Source organism: Lissotriton helveticus, chromosome 2_2, assembly GCF_964261635.1.
Source record: "Lissotriton helveticus chromosome 2_2, aLisHel1.1, whole genome shotgun sequence".
In the NCBI taxonomy this organism is placed as follows: domain Eukaryota; kingdom Metazoa; phylum Chordata; class Amphibia; order Caudata; family Salamandridae; genus Lissotriton; species Lissotriton helveticus.
The window spans coordinates 301,078,195-301,098,832 of NC_136060.1; the positions used below are offsets into that span (position 1 = coordinate 301,078,195).

Sequence of the window (20,638 nt, forward strand, 5' to 3'; positions counted from 1 at the left end):
GACCTGATGATGATCGTCTAAATCTAGAAATGGACACCAGATGTACCTTTACAGAAGAATGAGCCAATCCAGATTTTGCAAGAGAAAGGACGTAAGGCAAGAGTTGGTGGGGTGCAGAAGTATATGGATGTAGACCATGTCTCTGACACCAAAGGCAGAATCTCTTCCACTTCGCCTGATAGATTTTATTCGTACTAGGCATTAGGGCCTGGGCTAAAATGTCTCTACATTCTCCTGAAAGATTCAAACCCTGGAATTCTCTGAACTCAGGAGCCACGCTGTCAATTGGAGTGACCTCAGGTCTGGATGCAGAACCTGCCCGTGAGCCATTGTTACTAGTGATGGAACAGGCCGCAGGAGAATCGGTTGATCTTGGGAGAGAAGAAGAAGTTCTGTGTACCAAAACTGCCTGGGCCATGCTGGTGCAATCAGAATCATTCTGCACGGCTCCGCCTTGAGCTTGCGGATCAGTCTCGGGATCAGCGGAATAGGTGGAAAGGCGTAAACAAATGCGCCGTACCAGGCAATCAAAAGGGCATTCCCCAAGGATCCCTGATGGTGATCCCTGCTTGCGTAGGACTGGCATTTGGCGTTCTGAGGAGTCACAAACAGATCGATGGTTGGGGTCCCCCAACGTGAAAACAGTTCCTCCAGAATGGTCTGATCCAGTTCCCATTCGTGGCTGATAGTCTTTTGGCGACTCAAAGCGTCCGCTGTGGCATTGAGTGTGCCCGCAAGATGTTCCGCTGAAAGAGTGATATTGTGTTGGATCACCCAATTCCAAAGTCTCTGTGCTTTCTTCGAAAGGGTGCAGGATCTCGTCCCGCCCTGCTTGTTTATGTAGTGCATGGCCGTGGTGTTGTCTGTACGAACCAGCACTGAACGGTTGCGGATCCTTGGAAGGAAAGCCAAGTTTCAGTAGATTGATGTGGAACTTGCCTTGGACTGTGCTCCAATGACCACTGACTTTCAGTTCTTGGAGGACCGCTCCCCACCCCTCCATGGAAGCATCTGTTGTCAACACCATGGGAGATGGTGGAAGTTGGAATGGCAAACTTACTGAAAGATTCTCTTTTAGCAACCACCAGCTGCTTGTTTTTCGCATTCCCGGTGTGATCACTATCTTGTCGTCGAAGGAGCCTGTCACCTGACGCCATTGCTTGTCCAGCTGTTCCTGCAGTGGACGCATTCGAAGCCTGCAGTGTGGTATCAATGGTATGCAGGATGATATAGATCCGAGAAGCGATCTGTATTGGTGACCTGACAAACTTTCTTGTTTGCAGGAGGCGAGCTGAGAGAATCAGTTTGGTCTGGCGCTCTTCCGAAGGGAAAGCCATGCAGCATTCTGTGTCTAGGATCGCACCCAAAAACCTCGCTGTCTTGGAGGGGCGCAAAATCGATTTCTCCTTGTTGAGCCGAAGGCCCAGTTGCTCGAACAGGTGACTGCAGCTCGTGACTGCCCTGAACGCTTCTTGGAATTAAGGAGCCTTTACCAGCCAATCGTCCAGATATGGGAAGACTTCGAAAGACTGCTTCCTGAGAAAAGCTGCCACAGGAGCCAGTACCTTTGTAAAGATCCTCGGTGCGGACCGGAGACCAAAAGGTAGTACTCTGAATTGAAAATGGCTCTTGTCTACTGTGAATCGAAGATATTGCCTTTGAGCTGGATGAATGAGCACATGGAAATATGCATCCTCCAAATCTAGGGTGGCCATGTAGTCCCCTGGATTGAGAAGGGGGAGAATGTCCTGAAGGGTGACCATCCTGAAGGACAACTTGATGAGATAAGTGTTGAGCTCTCGTAGATCTAAAATCGGACGCCACTTCTCCTTCGTTTTCCGAACCAGGAAGAACCTGGAATAGAACCCTTTCCCCTTCTGGGAGTGAGGTACAGGCTCTATTGCCCCCTTGATGAAGAGTTGGTGGGCCTCGAGACGAAGAAGTCCTAGATGTTTGGGTGTAATGGCGTTTGGAGCTCTCGTTGGAGGAAGATTTTGAAACTCCAACGTGTGTCCTCCCTTGATGATGTTCAGGACCCACTGGTCTGATGTTATGACCCTCCAGCTGTTTAGGCAATGGGCATTCCTGCCCCCCACTGGTGTTAATGAGGGTACAGGAACAGTAGAAAGAGCCACATGGCCACTATTGTCTCTTAGTATCGTCTCTCCTCTGTTGCCCCGGACGTCCTCTCGGCGGCTGGCGAGAGAAAGACCCCCTCTGTGAATATTGGGGTTTGTTTGACTGGCTAGGTTGGGAGTAGGAAGAGTAGCGGTGCTGATTGCCGCCTCTGTGGGATGAGAAACCTCTTCCTCTTGCCCACTTAAAGGGAACTTTGCGGTATTGTAATGTTCGCAAGGACTTAGCCGTGTCCGTATCTTTCTTTATTCCTTGTAGGGCGTCATCCACGTGTTTACCGAATAACATCTCTCCGTCATAAGGTAGGTCCAGAATTTTGTTCTGTACTTCCTGTCTAAACCACGTGGCTCGCAGCCAACCCTGGCGCCTTAAAACAGCCGAGCCTGCTAGCGCTCGGAAGGCCGTAGTTGCTATATCCATAGCGCAGTCGATTTCCTCCGAAGAGGCACGCTCCCCTTCCATCAAGATTTTCCGGACCTCGTCCTTAGACCCATCCTGAAGTTCTTCCACAAACGAGGAGAGGTCACACCACATCTGGCGATCATATCTCCCCAGAATAGCCAGAGCATTAGCCGCTCAAACAAGGAGGCTGGCCATTGCGGAGAATCTTTTTCCAACATTGTCCAGACGCCTCCCCTCTTTATCAGGTGGTGTTGTTAGCGGCGTGGATAGATTCTTGGATTTAATCTGTGCGGCCAGGGAGATAACCCGGTTTTGGTTGACCTATAAGACATGCCAGGCTACCCTCCGGCGCCTTATATTTTTTCCTCCAGTCTGGAAAGTACTGGGAGGACCGTGGCTGGATTTTGCATAGCCTTTATTCCTTCCGACCAAACATGTTCAATGATGGGGATTGAACGAACTGACTTCCGGAATGGTTCTTTGAAGTCGTACAAAAAACAGTCAGATTGAACTGTGGTAACTGGAAGACCAAATCTCTTGGACGCTCGTTCCATTAGGTTGTGAAAACCTCCAATATCTGCTGGTGGAGAGGTTGCGGTATCAGGCCCTGTTACATCTGGATCTTGAAGGCCATCCTGATTCCAGTCCATATTCTGATCTTGGTCAGGTTCCCCCTGCTGATCCGCATCTGATGAGGCATCATCATCATCCCGAATGGCAACAACCTCTTGAGGATGTTCTACGGGCTCTGGTTCATGCACCCTTAAAGGCAAAGAGGCGTCTGCCATTGAGTGTGATAACTGAGGCGGAGGTGTGGGAGGACGTATTTGTTGAACCTCCTGTTGAGTAGGAAACCGCCTCCGATAGTCCTGCATCATTAATTGCAGGTCAGAGATGAGAGAGGACGGCATTGCTACCATCTCCTGCTGAGACCGACGTGGAGATCTCTGTGAATGAACCTGCATGCAAGGCCTCTCTTGCTGGTCATAATAGTCTTGCAGAGCATATTGGTGTTGCTCCGTTTCGCCTTCTTCAGAACTGTCCTCCTGTAATTTGACTTGCAAGTCAAATGGGCTATAAACTGGCCCATAATTGCTATCATTTTCCTCCTCAGAGTCATCATCAAGTAATAATGATGGAGGCAACAGCGTAACACGTCGTGGAGATGTCATTTCTGGTGTTATACGCCTCTTCCTTTGAGACTGTTTCGTCGACGGAAGCGCCGACGAAGAGACTGTGCACGTAGTCGAAGGCTGAGTCGTCGACGGTGAGATAGTTATCGTCGACGATGGGTGGGTCGTCGACGAACTCTGCGTCAGAATCCTGGTCGCCGTCGACGTTGTTCTCGTCGTCATCGTCGTCGACGCTACCCTCGTCGTCATCGACGTGGAAAAAGTCAGCTTCGTCGACGACGAACAGGAATCAGGCGTCTTAAACATCGTTGACGGTGTAGATGCCGTTGTCGTAGCCATCGTCGACGAGGCCGTCGTTGAGGCCAGTTTTTGAGACAAGTCTTTCTTGACAGGAATCGTCGACGTACCTGTGATTTTCACCGTCGACGAACGCTGTTTCTTGTCAGAAGCAATGTCCTGAGGCGTAGATGAAGGCTTTTTCACCCCTCTTTCTTTCTCTGAAGGTGGTGAAGTCACAGAGATGATCTTCTTAGCCTTTTTTGTAGGTTGCAACTCCTCAGGCTGTCCCTGCCTCTCCTTTTCACCGTGGTGAGGAGATTTTAGGGAAGCAGGCCTATCAGAGGTCCCAGGCAAGGCCTTCACATGGGGCTCATTAGATGGTGAAGGGGGGAGACCTACCCCTCTTCTTTGATCTTCTTGATGACACCACAGAAGAGCCCTCACTGTCCGAGGACAGAACTCCCTTGCGATCCTTCATTTTTTGCAACCAAGTCAGCAGGCGGCCTTCTCTGTCCCTCAAGGTCTTGGTGGAGAAGGTTCTGAAAATCTTGCAGTCAGTGGCCTTATGGTCCGGATATAAGCAGTATATGCAGTCTTCGTGTTTGTCTTCAACAAACAACCTCTTTTTTGAGCAAGTAGCACAGGCTCTAAAAAGTGCTTTCTTCTCTTTGTCAGACATGACAAAAAAACAGGCAAAAAGTTGTAAAAATATACTTAGAAGTGAAGAAAATTGAGCAGAGCTCAATGGAGACTCCCTTGCACAACGTGCGGTAGAAAATCTGAGGCTCTCTCAGGAAGGTTCTATGGGGAAATGCTGCTCTGATTGGCTATTGCAAGAATTTGGTCTCTTTTACAAAAAGAGGTGGATAAGCTATAAAATGAGATGAGGCCTAGGCCTATTTTTTCACTTTTGCTTACTACTATGGTATTTTTTATTTACCGATGCTCCCATTCCGACGACGGGGAATGATACAAAGCATGGGAATCTATGAAAGTTCCAATACTGGGGCAAGCATTATTACATTAAATACAGATGTATTGGTTTTGCCAAAGCATGTTAAAAGTTATGTTTGGAGATCCTGTGCATGCGTGGTGCAAATAACTGTCTTTGAATATTAATGAGGATTCCTTGATAGAGGGATATACCTACTAGCTAGGGTTAACAATCTAATAGTGGACTGGCTTGTGCTTATATACAACTGTTGGGATGGAACACTTAACTTTAATAAAGACTTGGAGTGGGACTCATGATACTCAGAATACTAGTGGGGCAGAACCTGAATGTCGCATAGGGTGAAAGGGGAAGTACCGCCATCAAGAGGCGAGTGGGACTCTGGAACATGCCTGTTAAAACACTAGAGCCCCGACCTCGAGCCTCTGTGTATCAGAAGCAAAAGGCCTCAACCCAGACAGTTGGACCAAGTATCTCCTGCATGCCCCATGGCCCTCTGAACAGGGTACTGACAACATAGTGTTAGAAGGTCTAAAATGCTAACACTACAGATGGGAGTAACAAAATAAGCAGTCTTGGAGGAGGCTCACACTGAATGGGGCTGAGGCACTTTGGGGTCTGGTGTGGGAAAGCTTCACCCATGGGAATGTATGCAATGCCATACTGGTGGGAAAAACATTCAAACTCAGAATTCCTATAGATACTAATAGTAACGTGCGAGAACTGAATGAAAACCTAATGTTCAAGGTTATATGGGATATGTGGTGGTCATATCTGGTGATTGTAGGTGGGAAAGTGCAATCCTTGTCTGATGAAAGACTGAAGTTCCTTGGTAATATCAGAAGAGACATAGCACTATCTCAAAAGCAACATAAAAAAAAAAAAGGACTGTATCAAACTTGAATAAAAATAGGTAAATCTAAGAAAGCTTAACACAAGAAAGGGATCAGAGGAGAAATACAAAACTATCCAAAGTGCAATAGAATGAAGAAGGCTGGGTTGGACTGAAGGATAAAAGTAATCCTATTTGCATCCAGAGTTTCTCTGGCTGTTCCCTGGACATCCAAAAGCAAAAGTTATTTACCTGCAATCAGTTCTTGTGACTCTCTGAATCGATGAAAGCTAGATTATTCCTGTATCTGCACAGGATTCACAGCACAAGCGAGAGAAAACATTAAATGAAAATGCAACTGCTCGAGCCAATTATTCATAAACTTTTATTTAATTTGCAAACTTGTATCTAAATCAGTCAAAACACAGATATAGCAAACAAAAGGTAAATGGAACCTCCGAATAGGTTGCAGAAAAACAAAAACACACATACACACACACTTAAAAGTTAAAGAAGCTGCCAGTCTTTTCATCATGTAGTGTGGGTTAAATGTCTGCTTTGATCCTATTCTGAGAGGCATGAGTAATGTACTGATTTCAGAGACGCTCCTTTTAATATCCCAGTGACGGATACTAGAAGATGAAAAGCACCAATTGCATGATGGATCAGAAGAACTCATATTTAGACCCAGGTCTATGAGTTGACTCAGATTTGACTGGAGTTCCAACTGAAGCTTTTCTGCACACATTCCCCAACCAGCTGTGGAAGGATAAATGAAGATTCCCATTCATCTTATTGTCACCATACTAAGGCCCAACACTTAAAGAATAATTAATTTGCGGATTTAAGGCCAAATGGTAAGAACTTGTACTGGTAGGGTCAATTTCATATCCAAAATGTATCTCTGGAACGTCCTGTGATTCTTGGAAACTGATGTGATATGCATTGTGAAGGACAATGGATGCCATTTTGGCTCCATGGTGGTGCAGGAAGATCTAATAGATGGCCCACACCCTGCATTTTTGTTTCATCCACCATTGGGTTATTTCAAGTATAAGATCAGCCCCTACTATAGGCGTGAGCATCTTTTAACTCACAAAGTACCTGGATTACACACCCTTTTTCTTTAGAGGTTTTAGTTCATCACATTCTCCTTTCAAAGGCATTTAACTCCATGAATCATGGGCTCAAGAGCATCATCTTAGGGGATACGTTGGGAGGAAAATCGAATCAGAATTTGTAAGAATTCTTGACAATATCAAGCACCAAACTTCCAATTTTTACCTCTCCTGCTCCACTGCCTCCCAGTCACTGTGTGCGTTGTGGTGGTGGCAGGATGGAGGAGGCAAAGCTTAGAGGTGGATGGGGCATTCTGACCTGCACACGTCCATTAGGACTCTCTACCTGCAAGGGTTTGAAAATACTTTGGAAGCAGTTTTTCACATTGCAATTGCTGCTGTATCTTCCACTATGCGATATAGAAGCAGTGTTTACCACTGCAGTACCCTTTCAATTGGACCTTGACAGTGTTTGCTTTTCTCAAGGCCAACCAACATTAAGGTTTCAGTTGGTCTTCAAGCACTACCTTTTTTAATCTACAGGTGTACCAAACTCTCCACGATCTTTTGTAGGACCTTTGAAAAGACAGATGTGAGCAAAAGCCAAGAACAATGCTTCAGTGAAGGGAAATAAATGACGTGAATTATCAGGTTTGCAGATTCCTATTAAGCAATATAACAAAATCATACCTTCCTTCATGACATACTTCAAGTTACGGTATTTCTCCTTTGAAAGGTCAGCATATTAATGAATTCTACAACTCTTGGTTGTAGCTTCCTTAGAGGAAAATGGTGCAAACAATACTCATAAAAAGCGGCAATCTAGCACACTTTTCCTGGGGAATCCATCTTTTTGCTTTACTTTTCCAAAAGAAAAGTAAAATGTAGATCCCAGAGCATTTTACTGTTGTAGTAAAAAAAAAATGCTTTTGAATGTTTTTAAAATAATGTTCTGGCTGTCCTACACATATACAGAGATTCTATTGTTACGAGATATAAAAAAATCCCATATCAAGTAACTGGTCCTTCCAATACTGATCAAATTTAAATGGTTGAGGCCACTTCAACAAGTTAGTCAACGTTTTGCTTTACCACAACAGCCAGAGAGTAAAAAGTAGAACTTCCTCTCTAGCAACAGTTTGGTGCATATGTTTTCTTTAAGCTCATCTACCCCAAAGTCTGTTCAATAAATACACTGAAGAATCCAAAAAGAAATGTATATTTACCTGCTCTTAATGGCCTTGGGACACCTCCAACAAAGATAGTTTTTCTTGGATCAAGAGGTTGTGAACCATCCATTACAAAGTCGCTATCACTCAGATTCCAAGGACGTATTTGAACCTGTTAAATCAAAAAACACGAATGGACCTCATCCGCTTATAAAAACTGTGCCTTACTGGCTGTTCACTGAACTTTTAAGCACAACAGATTCCAATATTTACCATCTCTAGATAGTCCTACCAATCATTAATTCACAGGAGTGACACAGTCACACTGCAACTTAAAGTACACCAGGGGCCACCAACCTTTCATGTAATAAAAGCTACTTATAAATCAGTGGAAATCATCCCGAGCTACCAACATTATTAGTGTTGTAATCATGACCACAAACAAGATTATATCAGTGGCCACCATCTGCAAGATTACCAGCACTACTGAGTGCACCATGGGTAATACAGAACAGTCATAGCTGTGATGCCCCTGGTACCAAAGAAATAATGTTAGCAATGCGTGTCCCCAATACCACATGATTTATCACTGAAATATCAGCTTTAAATATATACTGGAAATTCAACTTTTTCGCCAAACATAAGCTTATGAGTTCTGGAGAAAAAATAAAAAAGCATGCCAATTTTGGCATGCATATGTAAATTCAGCCGAGGAAAAACTAATTTAGTGGGCTGTGTTGCTGAAGGAGAGCTACTTATAGGCTGCAGGGAAAGCTACCAATAGCTCACAAGCCACTCTTTTGAGAAGGCTGAAATAAACTATCAACCAAAGACATTTACAGAGAATCAAGGCAGCACTGTCCTTCTACATTTTCCCTAGAGTTTGACTACAGTAATTGTTACCACAAGACCTGGTTGTGGATGACAAACCCTGCATCTCAAATGAAAAGAAGGTCTAGCTAGGCTTCAGAAAGTCAAAGTACTTATTTGGAATCTTGGTTCTCCTTCAGGATTATCTGTAATATAATTAAACTGAGCGGTATTAATTCAGAAAGTAAAAAAGGTAGCTATTACAACCATTGGCAGAATTTTAACATTTATAAGTGAGCTTTTGGGATTTTAACTAAGTCCTTTTTTTAAATAATGTTCCACCAGTTATCCCTACAATTGCACCATCAGAAAATACACCCCTCCTTGCAGACTTTCTCCAATTGTAAATGGTATTTTAAGGTAGAAGCATCCCCCGAATACAGATTTTGTTAACCAAGACTTTGGATTTTGCAACCATAAGTTGGAATCATCTTTTTAGTACCGATGTCTTTAAAATGGTGCATGAATCACGCTGGAATATCCCCACCCATTGATGAGATCCCAGAAACAAATATTTAAAAAAGACACAAAAAATGGCCCTGCTATTATAAAGACAGCACATGGTGGTCTTTATCACCATTAGAACTACAAAAAGAATCGTAAGGACATCTCTCCATATCCTATAAATGCAATTCTCTGAAAAAGACCAGAGTTGCTATTAGGATGGCACTACTAACATTTACATCAGCGAGGACTCTATTCTTTCCTTGCACTGCAAGTCTTTTAGACGTATGCATTTATAAAAGTGAAGCACAAACTAAGCTTTGCTAGGTAAATTAAGTCAAGACAGTACTTGGTCTCCAAAGACTTTGCTCTTAGGATAGCCTTTCTGAGCGGTCGGCCTCTGCATTAAGTTCCTCACGCTTCTCCAATTACAGGTAACAGGCTTCAGAAAATCTTTGATGGTACAGTTTGACTCTGCCAAAGTTTACAGGTTCAGGCTCAAATTCAGACTAAGATATTAATCTTAAACTCTACATGGTTTTACTCACTGGTTTGTCTTTGATAGTAGGGCTAGAAACACAAAGATACAGCTTCCCATCTTCCTCAATACAAGCGTCAATCAGAACCTGCACAGAACTCTCCTCTTGAAATAGAAGAAACGCATAACCTGTGGCGATCAAAACAAAGAAAATTGTTTTTGAAAGCTAGACACGAATGTCTCACACTTCGTTATACCCCAAACATTTAGAAATCGCGACTGAATGCGCAATTAACAGATCTTGTAAACATCTTTTGAAAACGTAGCAAGCCAGTTTTCCAACAAAACCACCTATGCAGTTCTAGATACTCCATATATTTCAGAACACCAATATCTCTATATAGGAGGCTGGCTTAGTATATGGTGCACACATATGCAAGTGGTGCACCTGCACTAATCCAGGCAACCCATATGTTGATTTTAGTGTTCTTCAATAACCATAGAAAGCGCTCAATGTTGTAGCTGTGGGGAGCAACCTTCAGGCAATCTTTGAATGAGTGTTAAACAGCTTGTTTTACCAGTTCTCTGTAGTGCAGGCAAGTTAAATGAAAAAGAACCACACAGTGTTCATATAAAAATACTTCTATATATACACAACACTTACAAACACATTAGTATATCTCCTACCCAGGGATATCAACACAATACACAAGAATACTTCAAATGCAGGTAAGTAGCACAAAATACAGTGGTATCCAGTAGGAGACCAAACCTTACACCAAAATAATGGAATGCGAACTGCAAAGGGGGACATGACTTGGACCAGAAGACCCAGAGGAGCCAGGGACACAAGGAACCATCCAATGTAGGTACCCAGGAAGCCCACGGAAGCTGTGTGCAGAGTGGTAAAGCAGCTGTGTGCCCAATGGAAGTCAATGGAGACGTCATGGTTGCAGTTTTGCAACAGAGACCCTTCTCAGAAGAGCCCAATAATTCCCTTGGAGGACAGCAGGTTAGAGAGCTACCCCACCCGTGGATGCCCTAGGAACCAGGTTACCTACACCAGGGAAGCCAGGTACAAAGGGATGAAGAGACATCGTAAACCTCTGTAAATGAAAATGGAAGACTTGGATGAAAATGCCTCTGGAGAAGACGACAAAGAAGTCCAGTGGAATCCAAGGGTGGATTCTGGAAGTGAAGAACCTTCAAGCAGAGGGGACAGTCTATGCCATTCGAAGTGACCAGGAGGCACGAAGACACAATGCCCACAGGTGTCGGGAGGTTTAGAAGATTTGACTAACCTTGTTGCTGCAGCTATGAGGACCAGGAAACGTTGAGGAAGACCAGGAGCCCTGCACGAGCCGTCTCACGTCAGATGTTTGTGAGTAGGTGGTCAGTGTCCGGCGGGAGCACCAACAAGCCATGGTAGCCGCAACTGGTGTGGAAGACGAAGGAGCAACACCGGGACCAGCTAGGTTCAAGTGACTCAACAGCGGGAGAGTCAGAGCAGGCCCCGAGCAAGCAGAGGAGCATAGAATACCCTCAGGAGGACCCACAGGCAGAAGGCTCAGGAGTCGCAAGAGGACCTTGAGCAGCTCAAAGATGAAGGCCAACAGTGCAGAGGATGTGGTGAGAACGCTGATCTTGGAGTGAAGAGATGCAGGAGGATAGAGCTCCTTGTAGCCCGAAGACTTCTAGATTGCAGAGCCAACAAGCTTTGGCAAAGGCAAGTTGGCAGTGCACAGGGGTTCGGTTCCAGCAGTTCAGATGAGGAATACGGTCCTCAAAATTGCAGAGAGGACAGGGCAGGCCTCGAGAGAGTTGCAGAACCACACCTGTGTTGCTGAGCCTCATGAAGTCCGTAGGTGCCTGCAGATGCAGGTCGGGGAGTGACTTCTTCACTCCAATGGAGATTTCTTCGGGTGCCCTTGATGACCACAGGTCTGTTAAAGAACCTGACAGAAGCACAGACAACCAAGAGCAGCAGGAGTCTTCCTTGGTGCAGTCTCTGTTCCAGGCGAAGTTCAACGAAGTCCAAGTGTCCAGATGGTCAAAGAGTGATGTATTTTTAGGCTGGAGTCTTGTTGCACGACGAATCTTGGGACCCACCTACAGGTAAGCCCTTAAGTACCCCAAGGAAAGGGTTGGAACAACTCAGGGGGCCCTCCCAGGAGGTGCTGGATAGATGGGAGGATATTCCAATGTTCTTTGTCTAGTTTCACACCATAGCGGTCTCAAACTGAAGTATGAAAGGAGGACACCAAATGTGCCCTCAAATCAGTCTGGTGGCACTGGCAAGAGCCCCCACTACAGTCCAATACACCACGTCCTGTCTGGGAGGGGTCACACCTCCCTGTAACAGAAAACCTATTGTTCCACCTTCCCCTGGTCAAGCTCAGCAGCAGGAGGGCAGAATCGGGTCTGTGGTCTGCAGCAGCACTAGCTTACTGTCAGACCCTACTCTGAAAGTATGTTACTGGGAGTACAAGTAGTACCCAAGGGAGCCCCCAGAAGATGGGATCATACTTCCAACACTGGAATCGGTGTTGGGATATGCTTCCAACATGTTTGATACCAAACATGACTAGGTTTGGTGCCGCCACTATATAGTTCAACATCTCGTAATGACTGATGTCCACTATATGCATTACAATGGCTGACCGCACTTCAAAGCTTGGCGAATCAACTCAAGGGTAGGTAGGGGTGTCCTGCTCATGCAGGGACACCCTCACACTTCTAATCAAGCACCCTTCCCTCAGAGTCGAAGAGCCTGCCACAGGGCGTGACATAGATTTTAAGTGCAGTGACCTCAGATAAGGAAACTATCTGTCGTGAAAGGTGCAAGCACAACTCACTTAGGCTGCAATGGCAGGCCTGTAGTCACAGTTTAAGTGGACTCCCATGGGTGGCAAAATACATGTTGCAGCCCATGGGAGGCCCTGGTGTACCTATGCCCTGGGTACCTTAGTACTATATACTAGGGACTTACAAGGGTACACCAGTAGCTAATTGTGGATGCACTAAAGAACTTACCATGGTCAATATAGGGCAGAAAGCCCAGTGAATGGGGTCCTGATTAACAGGATCCCAGTTAGATGAGGTCAGAAAACACAGACAATAGGGAAAAAGTGGGTGTAACCATGCTAGAAGCATCCTACTTTCCAACACTCTTCAAATAAAGATTAAAACCAGAAAGGTCAGAAAGTTTTTAAACTACAAAAGACAGCAAGAGCGTGCAAGATTACTCGAAGAATTCAATCCACAAAAGGACATTCAAGTATTCATAGAGGCCAGCAATCAACTGTGGCACTTCAGTATTTAGCAAACAGGTTAACTAATTTCAATAATTTGCAGTTCCTAACAACAATGGAAAAGCAAGAGGTCCCAAAAAGTAATGTTTTCATCCCGCTCTGAACCTTGAGACTCATGGAAATTATTTGGGTTGGAACCTACCTTGAAAAGTGTTTTTGTCCTCTTACATTAGCAATCTGAATTAATTTCATGTAGAATTCTTTAAAAGAAAGAAATATGAAAAACACACACATTACACACAACTGGTCCTCTCAAGCAGGCCAAAAGCCCATTCACCCAAAGGGAAGGCAGTCATGGTGCCTGGTTGCGGAATCTTACCATTTGTATATATATATTTAAAGGACATTCACTGGTGGGTCAATCTAGACAGTAGTGACTGGTGAAGGTATGTACAGACTTTAGAGTAGACTTAAGTGTGGATCACGCTGCTTTGAGAAGCCTTTTTGGCTAAACTTCTTAGAAAAGTTGTTTGCATTTTGGAGATTTTCCTTTCTCCCTCATGGCAATGCCAAGGATGAATACAGAGTGGCTTGTCTCTCTATTATAAGTAAAGCCGTAAAATAGCTTCGTGTTCCTGGTTCTTAATCAATATTATTTTATTATTTTTTATTAAAGTCATACACAACTCACCCATCTGTTCAGCGTGTCAACCATTGAACGAGCGGATTAAATTCGAAAATTCTCTAAAATCTGCCTAATTCTTCGTAAGGAACCAACTCTCCAGCAAACAATATTGCTAGTCATCACTGGAGATGGAAACTCTTTGATGCTTAAAACAATGTGGTGCTTTTTAAGCTGGTTTTCTAAGCAATTTGGTTTTCTTGTGCCCAGGAAGCATGTTAGTTTACAGCTGTTGTTATGTAGTGTTGTGTGGAGTATAATTTTTTCAGTAATCTGAAAAAACATCCGGAAACTTTGCTCTGGAGCAGTGATTCTTAACCTTTTGATTTCTGTGGACACCCTCAGTCATTTCTGAACCCTGAACCCTCTACTGAATCATTATAGTAGCCCGGGGACTCCCTTTAAAAGATTACTGGAAGACTGGGACCGCGGTTAAGTATTTCGATGATTTGAACCTCAAAACAATACAAAATGGAGAAACAAGTAGTATTCATGAAACAAATACACAAATGATTAAATATTTTATTCAATTCGCGCCTATATATATATATATATATATATATATATATATATATATATATATATATATATATATATATATATATATATATATGAAAAAAAATCCCAAATCATGGGAAGGTTGGAGCTTTTCCAAGATCAATTGAGGCTACTCATTATCCATAATATATTCTGTTTGTTGCATTTGCACTGCTACCACCATCAATCGGAGGACACTAACTTAATTTTTAGCTCAGCATTCAAATTCCGTCACATTTATGTTTTAAGAAATAAAAATTTACATTTTACTCATTTATATACACTTAATCAGTTATTTAATTTCCTACGCAGTCACCGTCTCCTTGAAAAAGGCTTAGAGGATCCTTAGGGATCCCTGCACTACAGGCTAAGAACCACTGCTCAAGTGGGCTCCTATCAGCAATGGGAACGCTATACTTTAAATTAAAATAAAAAAAGAAAAAAGGTGAAAGTGTTCCTTGGCCCTCGCACATAGCAACAATTATTCTAATGTTTATTACGATAGATTAAGATTCTACAATGCAGAACTAGATTACTTATTTTTTTAAAGACCCCCTCCCCCCCCAACGAGGATATCTGCCGCAAAAGAAGTGAGATTTTAATGAATGAAAGGCGTGATTGACATCTGTATTAATAAGCAGCTGGTAGAGGTCCTAAAGTGAGAGACACAATGCTACCTTAGCCATGAAAATGTCTACTACGTTATCACAGAGTATCTGTGAGGGAGCATTAACAGAATTGGGTGCAAGAGTAAGGAGTGAGGGTCAGGTAATTAGGGATTGTATGATCTCACAGTGTACCTGATAACAATTTGATTTTGAAATTGAATGCATTTTTCAGGCCTCCATTGCTGACTTACACCATTAATATGGTTCCATCTCAAAATGTTTAATCTGCTAATCCACCATACCCAACGCCACTATTTTCCCAGCAACATGATGTTCACCCCCTTTCGTAAAGGGGTGCCTTCAATCAAATGTCAAATTAGACATTCAGTTTGGTCTGTGCTCCATAGGTTTTGTAAGTACCAATGTAATGCTTGGCCTTTCATAGTGCAAAAAGATTTGCATACGGCACGGTCTGAACTGGGGTGACATGGTGAGCAAAAGAACAATGGATTTAACCCAGATCTCTTGACTGGGGTGAATGTAGGATTCATTCAGCATTCCGTCTTTTTGTTTGCGTAGCACATTTGGGCTTTCATAGTGGCACAAGGTAAAGAGAATGCTAGAATGGTCAGACAGATGTAAGAAATAAGCTACTTACTGGTAGCTACAGTTATCTAGCACTGGTATGTTCCACGCATTCACATGTTCAAATCATTCAACGCCTTAATTGTGGGAATCCCTGGTAACTTTACACAGCAGTAAACAGTGCTAAAATGGAAACCGTCCAGCAACAGTGTTGGTTAAGTAGTACACCCACCCAAATTGAAACAACCCAAACTTCAGCCAATGAGGTGGAGGTGTTGAACTCTACCCCCACCCTTAACCCCCTCCCCCCTTTTAGTGGCCACAATGGATCAGATTGCATAACACAAGTATGAAGGTGACACATGATATACAGTGAGCATTTAACAGGGAGGGGGGATGTATATGGATCTACGAAATACACTACTGCTGGAAAACTGTATCTAGGTAGCTAATTATGGAATCTCATCTCCTCGCATGCTTGAATCAGAAAAGCAAGCAGTACACTTCTAAATAAAGCAGACAAACCAGTTACGTAGAAATGCTTCGCATTCAATTCACGTCAGTCGAAAGATCTTTGCATTTTCTAGATCACCGCAGATGCATCACTTTCTACATGGACAAGACTAAAGACTTCTGATCAAATGCATGTTTCTTTTGGCCACTGAGACATGAATGGTCAATTATCTAAGCATTTAATTGCCCTTGGCTGTCAGCTGGCTTTACTTTTTACCACTGTAAAGCTCAGCACCCGTTTCAAGACGATAACTGTGCTTCTAAGAGTAGCATAAAGATCGTGGCTGCTCTCTGTGCAGGAGTGCCTCAGACATTTGCCACGCCATCACATCAAAGAGCAGATACATGATTTTACCAAGATTTTTTGTGTGCAATGGCTTACAGCAGTTGACAGATAAAAGAGGGGTAAAGAAGGAATATAAGTGAAAATACAATGGGACTTTGGGCATGAACTTAGGTTTGGAGTGCAACATGACCTTGACAAAGGAGGTATGGCTCTTTTATGGTGAATGCTTGGAGATTTGAAACTTTCTTTACTGAAGTGAGAGGCAGTAACAGTCCATGAGATGCATTCATAGTCTACAGAAAGTTCTTAGTCAATGACAATTTAGGAGGTCCGTGACAAAGGCTTGATCTCGTCCTTGGAGGAGGAGGTGGATGGAGGATCTTCGGAGGTAAATTCCAGTTGAAGAAGCACCACAGACTTCCTTTTTGCATAACTTTTGCAAGATGTCTGCAAAGGCACTACTTACTGAATCATCTACAGACAAGGAGGTATTCCCTTTGGAAGGGGGAATTTATTCTTCTGCGCAAGATACAGAGCCAACTTCCTTACACTGTGCTTAAGTGTTTTGGTTGGCGGGGTGGGGGTGAGGAGGGGGTTGGTGGTGGAAAGGGGGGGGGGGGAAAGAGGTCTTCGAGATCTTCCAGTTTGACTCCTTGTGAGAAGGATAAAAAGAAATACAGCAATTGGACAGATCAGCCGTATAAATCTTCAGGACTTGAGATCTATTTTTCTTTCACTACCGTAGTGACACTTAGGAGAGTTCTACTGGGCCAGATGAAAAAACATGAAAACCCCCTAAAAATTCTTTTTGGAAGCTGAAGTCAGGGCTGGCTCTAGGGAGGACTAAGTAAAAGTCAATATGTAGTAAATGTAAAGCCAAATATAGGGGTGCTCAACTCTGTGACTTCCTCAAACGCGATGTGCAGTAGAAATCGGAGCTATGGTAGTGCTGTGAAGGTTGGGTTGTTTCCAAATACGTGGATGCACAACAAAACATGTTATTGGGGTTTTAGCCATTTTAACAATAGTTTCTGCTATTTAACATTGCTTGGATTCCCACTCTTGAGACATTGAATGATTCAAGCACATTAATCTAATTAAGATCCAGTGTTGGAGGAAGAAAAGCTACTTCCATCATGCACACAAGAATTACTAGAATGCTGGTAAGATATTAAAACTGAACACCAGGTTTTTCCCTCATAAAACACTAACAATCATAATTTATCAAGAAAACTACCTTTGGGGGGGAAGTAGGATTTGCTTTCTGCTTTATGAGGCCAATCAACGACCAGAGGGCCAAATCGCCTGAAGCTGGCAGTAATTTCATCTGAAAATGGAAAGCATACACAAAACATTTAACAATGAAACACTTTCAAACATTAGATGATTTATATAAGAACAAAAACCATAATTTTAAATTCTAAACTGGAATATAAAATATTTATTTTTGACCCATGTTTACAATAAACTTAAGTTGGTTGTAAAGCTTGAATCTAGGAGCGCTACCACAAATATTAGAATTCATACTTCATAGTACCACTGGTTTCTAGTCTTTGTGCTCTAGCTTTTAAAACTTTGCTTTGAAACCCGTCTTAATCCTAAAAGCTATAACATCTTTTTAAACCAATTTCATGTCTGTAAAGCTTTTCAAGCCAATCACCTCTTTTATTTCTCCATATTTGGAGCCTCAGTAAACTGCATATGACAGTCACATTCCACCATGCATTCCCTAACCTAGATATCTAGGGTGGGTATTCTGCCAAGAATCCCCTACTTTGTGATCTAAATCCCCATTCCCTGAAGGCAAGGTATGTATGTCCCCTTACTGGTCACAGGTTGAACATCCCTCCTCGTAGAGGGTGAACAGGAATCAGCTGTGTTGGACCGCAGACGATGAAGAGGACCCTCGCAATGACAGCAGACTGCTCCCCTCAGAGTACGGAAATGCATGTGTATTTAAAAGAGTATTCATACTCCTATGTCGAGGCTTCAGCAGAGCTGACATTTATTGCCTCTATGCTAGCGCCGTTGCCTTATGGACAAATAATAAACAAGATTTGCACCATGTATGTTCAGGCCTTGTACCGAATGTTCAAGGTGTCGCTATAGTGTACTTACGAAGTGGAATTGTAAGCAAAGTGGATTCAGAGAAACTAATACTGCACTGTCACGTAAGCAAGTGTGCGTCAAAAGTCAACATGAGGAAAGAGAAGGCAACTTTAGAAACATGTATATGTCAAATGGCAGTGTTTCTCCCTGGGCCTAACCTAGCCATGTGACAGTCCCTTTAAAAAAGGATTCGAAAAGGTCGATTTTATTTCAGGGTTTTCTAGTTATGAGTAGTTTGTTTTTAGATTGAAAAGAAAACCAATTCAGATGTGTGGTTAGTAGGTACAACTAAAACAAAAGTGGTTTAGGATCCGGTTCACAGGTGTGACTACTGCGTGTTTATGACTATCAATGTCAATCCAGTGATGGAGTTATCAATGCATGAAAGTTTCCTAGGCTCACAACACAAGTCCAGTGTGCGTGAATTGCTGAAGATAACGTGCTGCATATCATACAAGGTTTGAAGCCCATAACATACAGCTTAGGGATAACAATTAAAATATTTGAAGGGAGAAGTGAGAAAAGCATTACGTTTGGGAAAATAAACGTTAATTATATTAAAAAAAGGTTGCTTACACTTGAGAGCAAGTTGGATTAAATACATAATCAAACCTAATAAAAATCTACTTTTAAGTTGTCCTTCGCATCCAATGTTTCTGAATATTGTGTTGCACCATCCACCTCTCACTGCACATCCAGGATGCAATATATACAAGATACATGAAGGGAAAAAAATAATTTTCAGCAGAATCCTCCCACTAGAGAAAATGAGGTAGAAATAAATCCTATCGCAACAAAAAGTGAAACAATTCTAAGAAAATGTATGTGATTCAGAGCAGTTAAAGGTCGAACTGGTTTGATGACATGTTATGCAAATTTGTAGAGCGCAATATCACCGGTATCCTGGCGCTCAGCAGGCGTGAGCAGAACTACACATAGGGCCGAACAGTGCTACTCAAATAGCAAGATTTTCAGTTTCTGTGTAGCGTCAGGCTGCATTTCTTGAACTGGTGGCAACTACATAGCATTAGCTGTTCCCCGAGTGCGCTCCCGCCACGTGGGCAACTCTGGAGCTTTAATCTATACGCGGCATGCCCTGCCGCGGGGAGTGCACCACCGCTAGAACAAAAGCGGGAGAAGAGACCAGTGCTGGAATACAGATGCCCCAGTCCAGGAGGCCCATCCAGGGCGTGCATTAGTGACCCTGCACTCTTCGACACCCATCCAGGGTAAAAGAATGCCACACTACAAAAACCACAATCCTGTGGGAGAAGCCAGCCTATCAGAGGGCTGCTGATCGTACTTTAAGGTGTGGCTGAGTCGTGGGATGCAGATTAAAACAGCCTTTGAAAAAGAGATTTTCACTCGAAACGAGTCAGGCTGCATTTCTTGAACTGGTGGCAACTACATAGCATTAGCTGTTCCCTGAGTGCGCTCCCACCACGTGGGTAACTCTGGAGCTTTAATATATATATATATATATATATATATATAAAATGCAGCATGAAAACATTACTAGGCTCAAATATGCCACAGTTGCATTCAGTTTGCTTTGAATACACAGCCTTTATTTTCAAAGGTAAAAAAAGGCAAGATCATAGAGGCAGATTAGCCTAGAGAGGCTGCATATAGAACAGTTGGAAACAACTGGCGCTGTGCCTTTAAAACCTCCAGGAACCCCAGGTTCCCATGATGCACCACAGGTTCCAGTTAAGTCAGTTCTTTTTGGACGGAGTGTAACAGTGTAAGCACAGCATGGGTAACAGATACATATTTATAGCCATGGTATTCGTCCGGGGAGGAGGGAGGGTTGCTTATGACTATTGAGGAGTATACCCCTGGAAGAGAACTAGGATTCAGGTAAGTAACTTATCCTTCTCTTCGAGAGGATACTCATCAATAGATATAAGCATTGAATAGAGTAGCAAGCCCATCCCTATACCCTGCGGACGAATACCAGCAGATCACAACATTTTAACAAAAAAACATGTATTACTCAGACAAGTTTCTCAAGGATGCTTGCCCAAACTGAGCATCTGCTGGAGTGGAAGAATCAAGGCAGTAATGGTGTGCGAAAGTGTGAACCGAACACAATGTGGCTGCTTTACATATTTCCTGAATCTGTACATTTCTAAGCATAGATATAGTAGCAGCTTTTCTCCTTGTAGAATGAGCTCTCGGCTTGCAGGGAAGCTGTTTGTGTGCCAGCTGATAAGATAACATAATACTGGACACTAACCATCAAGCAAAGGATCTTTTAGAGAAAGGTAAACTGGTGTTCAAAGCACCATAATTAACAAAATGCTGGTCCGCC

At 43.2% G+C, this 20,638-nt stretch overlaps 1 protein-coding gene across 8 annotated transcripts in view; it reads right to left on the reverse strand.

Annotated features, from left to right (window-relative positions):
- CPEB2 (cytoplasmic polyadenylation element binding protein 2) overlaps positions 1–20,638 on the reverse strand; it is a 211,270-nt gene that overhangs the window by 53,115 nt on the left and 137,517 nt on the right. For all 8 annotated transcript variants that reach the window (XM_078678458.1, XM_078678461.1, XM_078678453.1 and 5 more), the window contains 3 exons: positions 17,453–17,542; positions 9,824–9,942; positions 8,019–8,133 (listed from right to left, as the gene is read on the reverse strand). In XM_078678458.1, the coding sequence (XP_078534584.1) occupies positions 8,019–8,133; positions 9,824–9,942; positions 17,453–17,542 (324 nt within the window). The remainder of the gene's footprint in view (positions 1–8,018; positions 8,134–9,823; positions 9,943–17,452; positions 17,543–20,638) is intronic.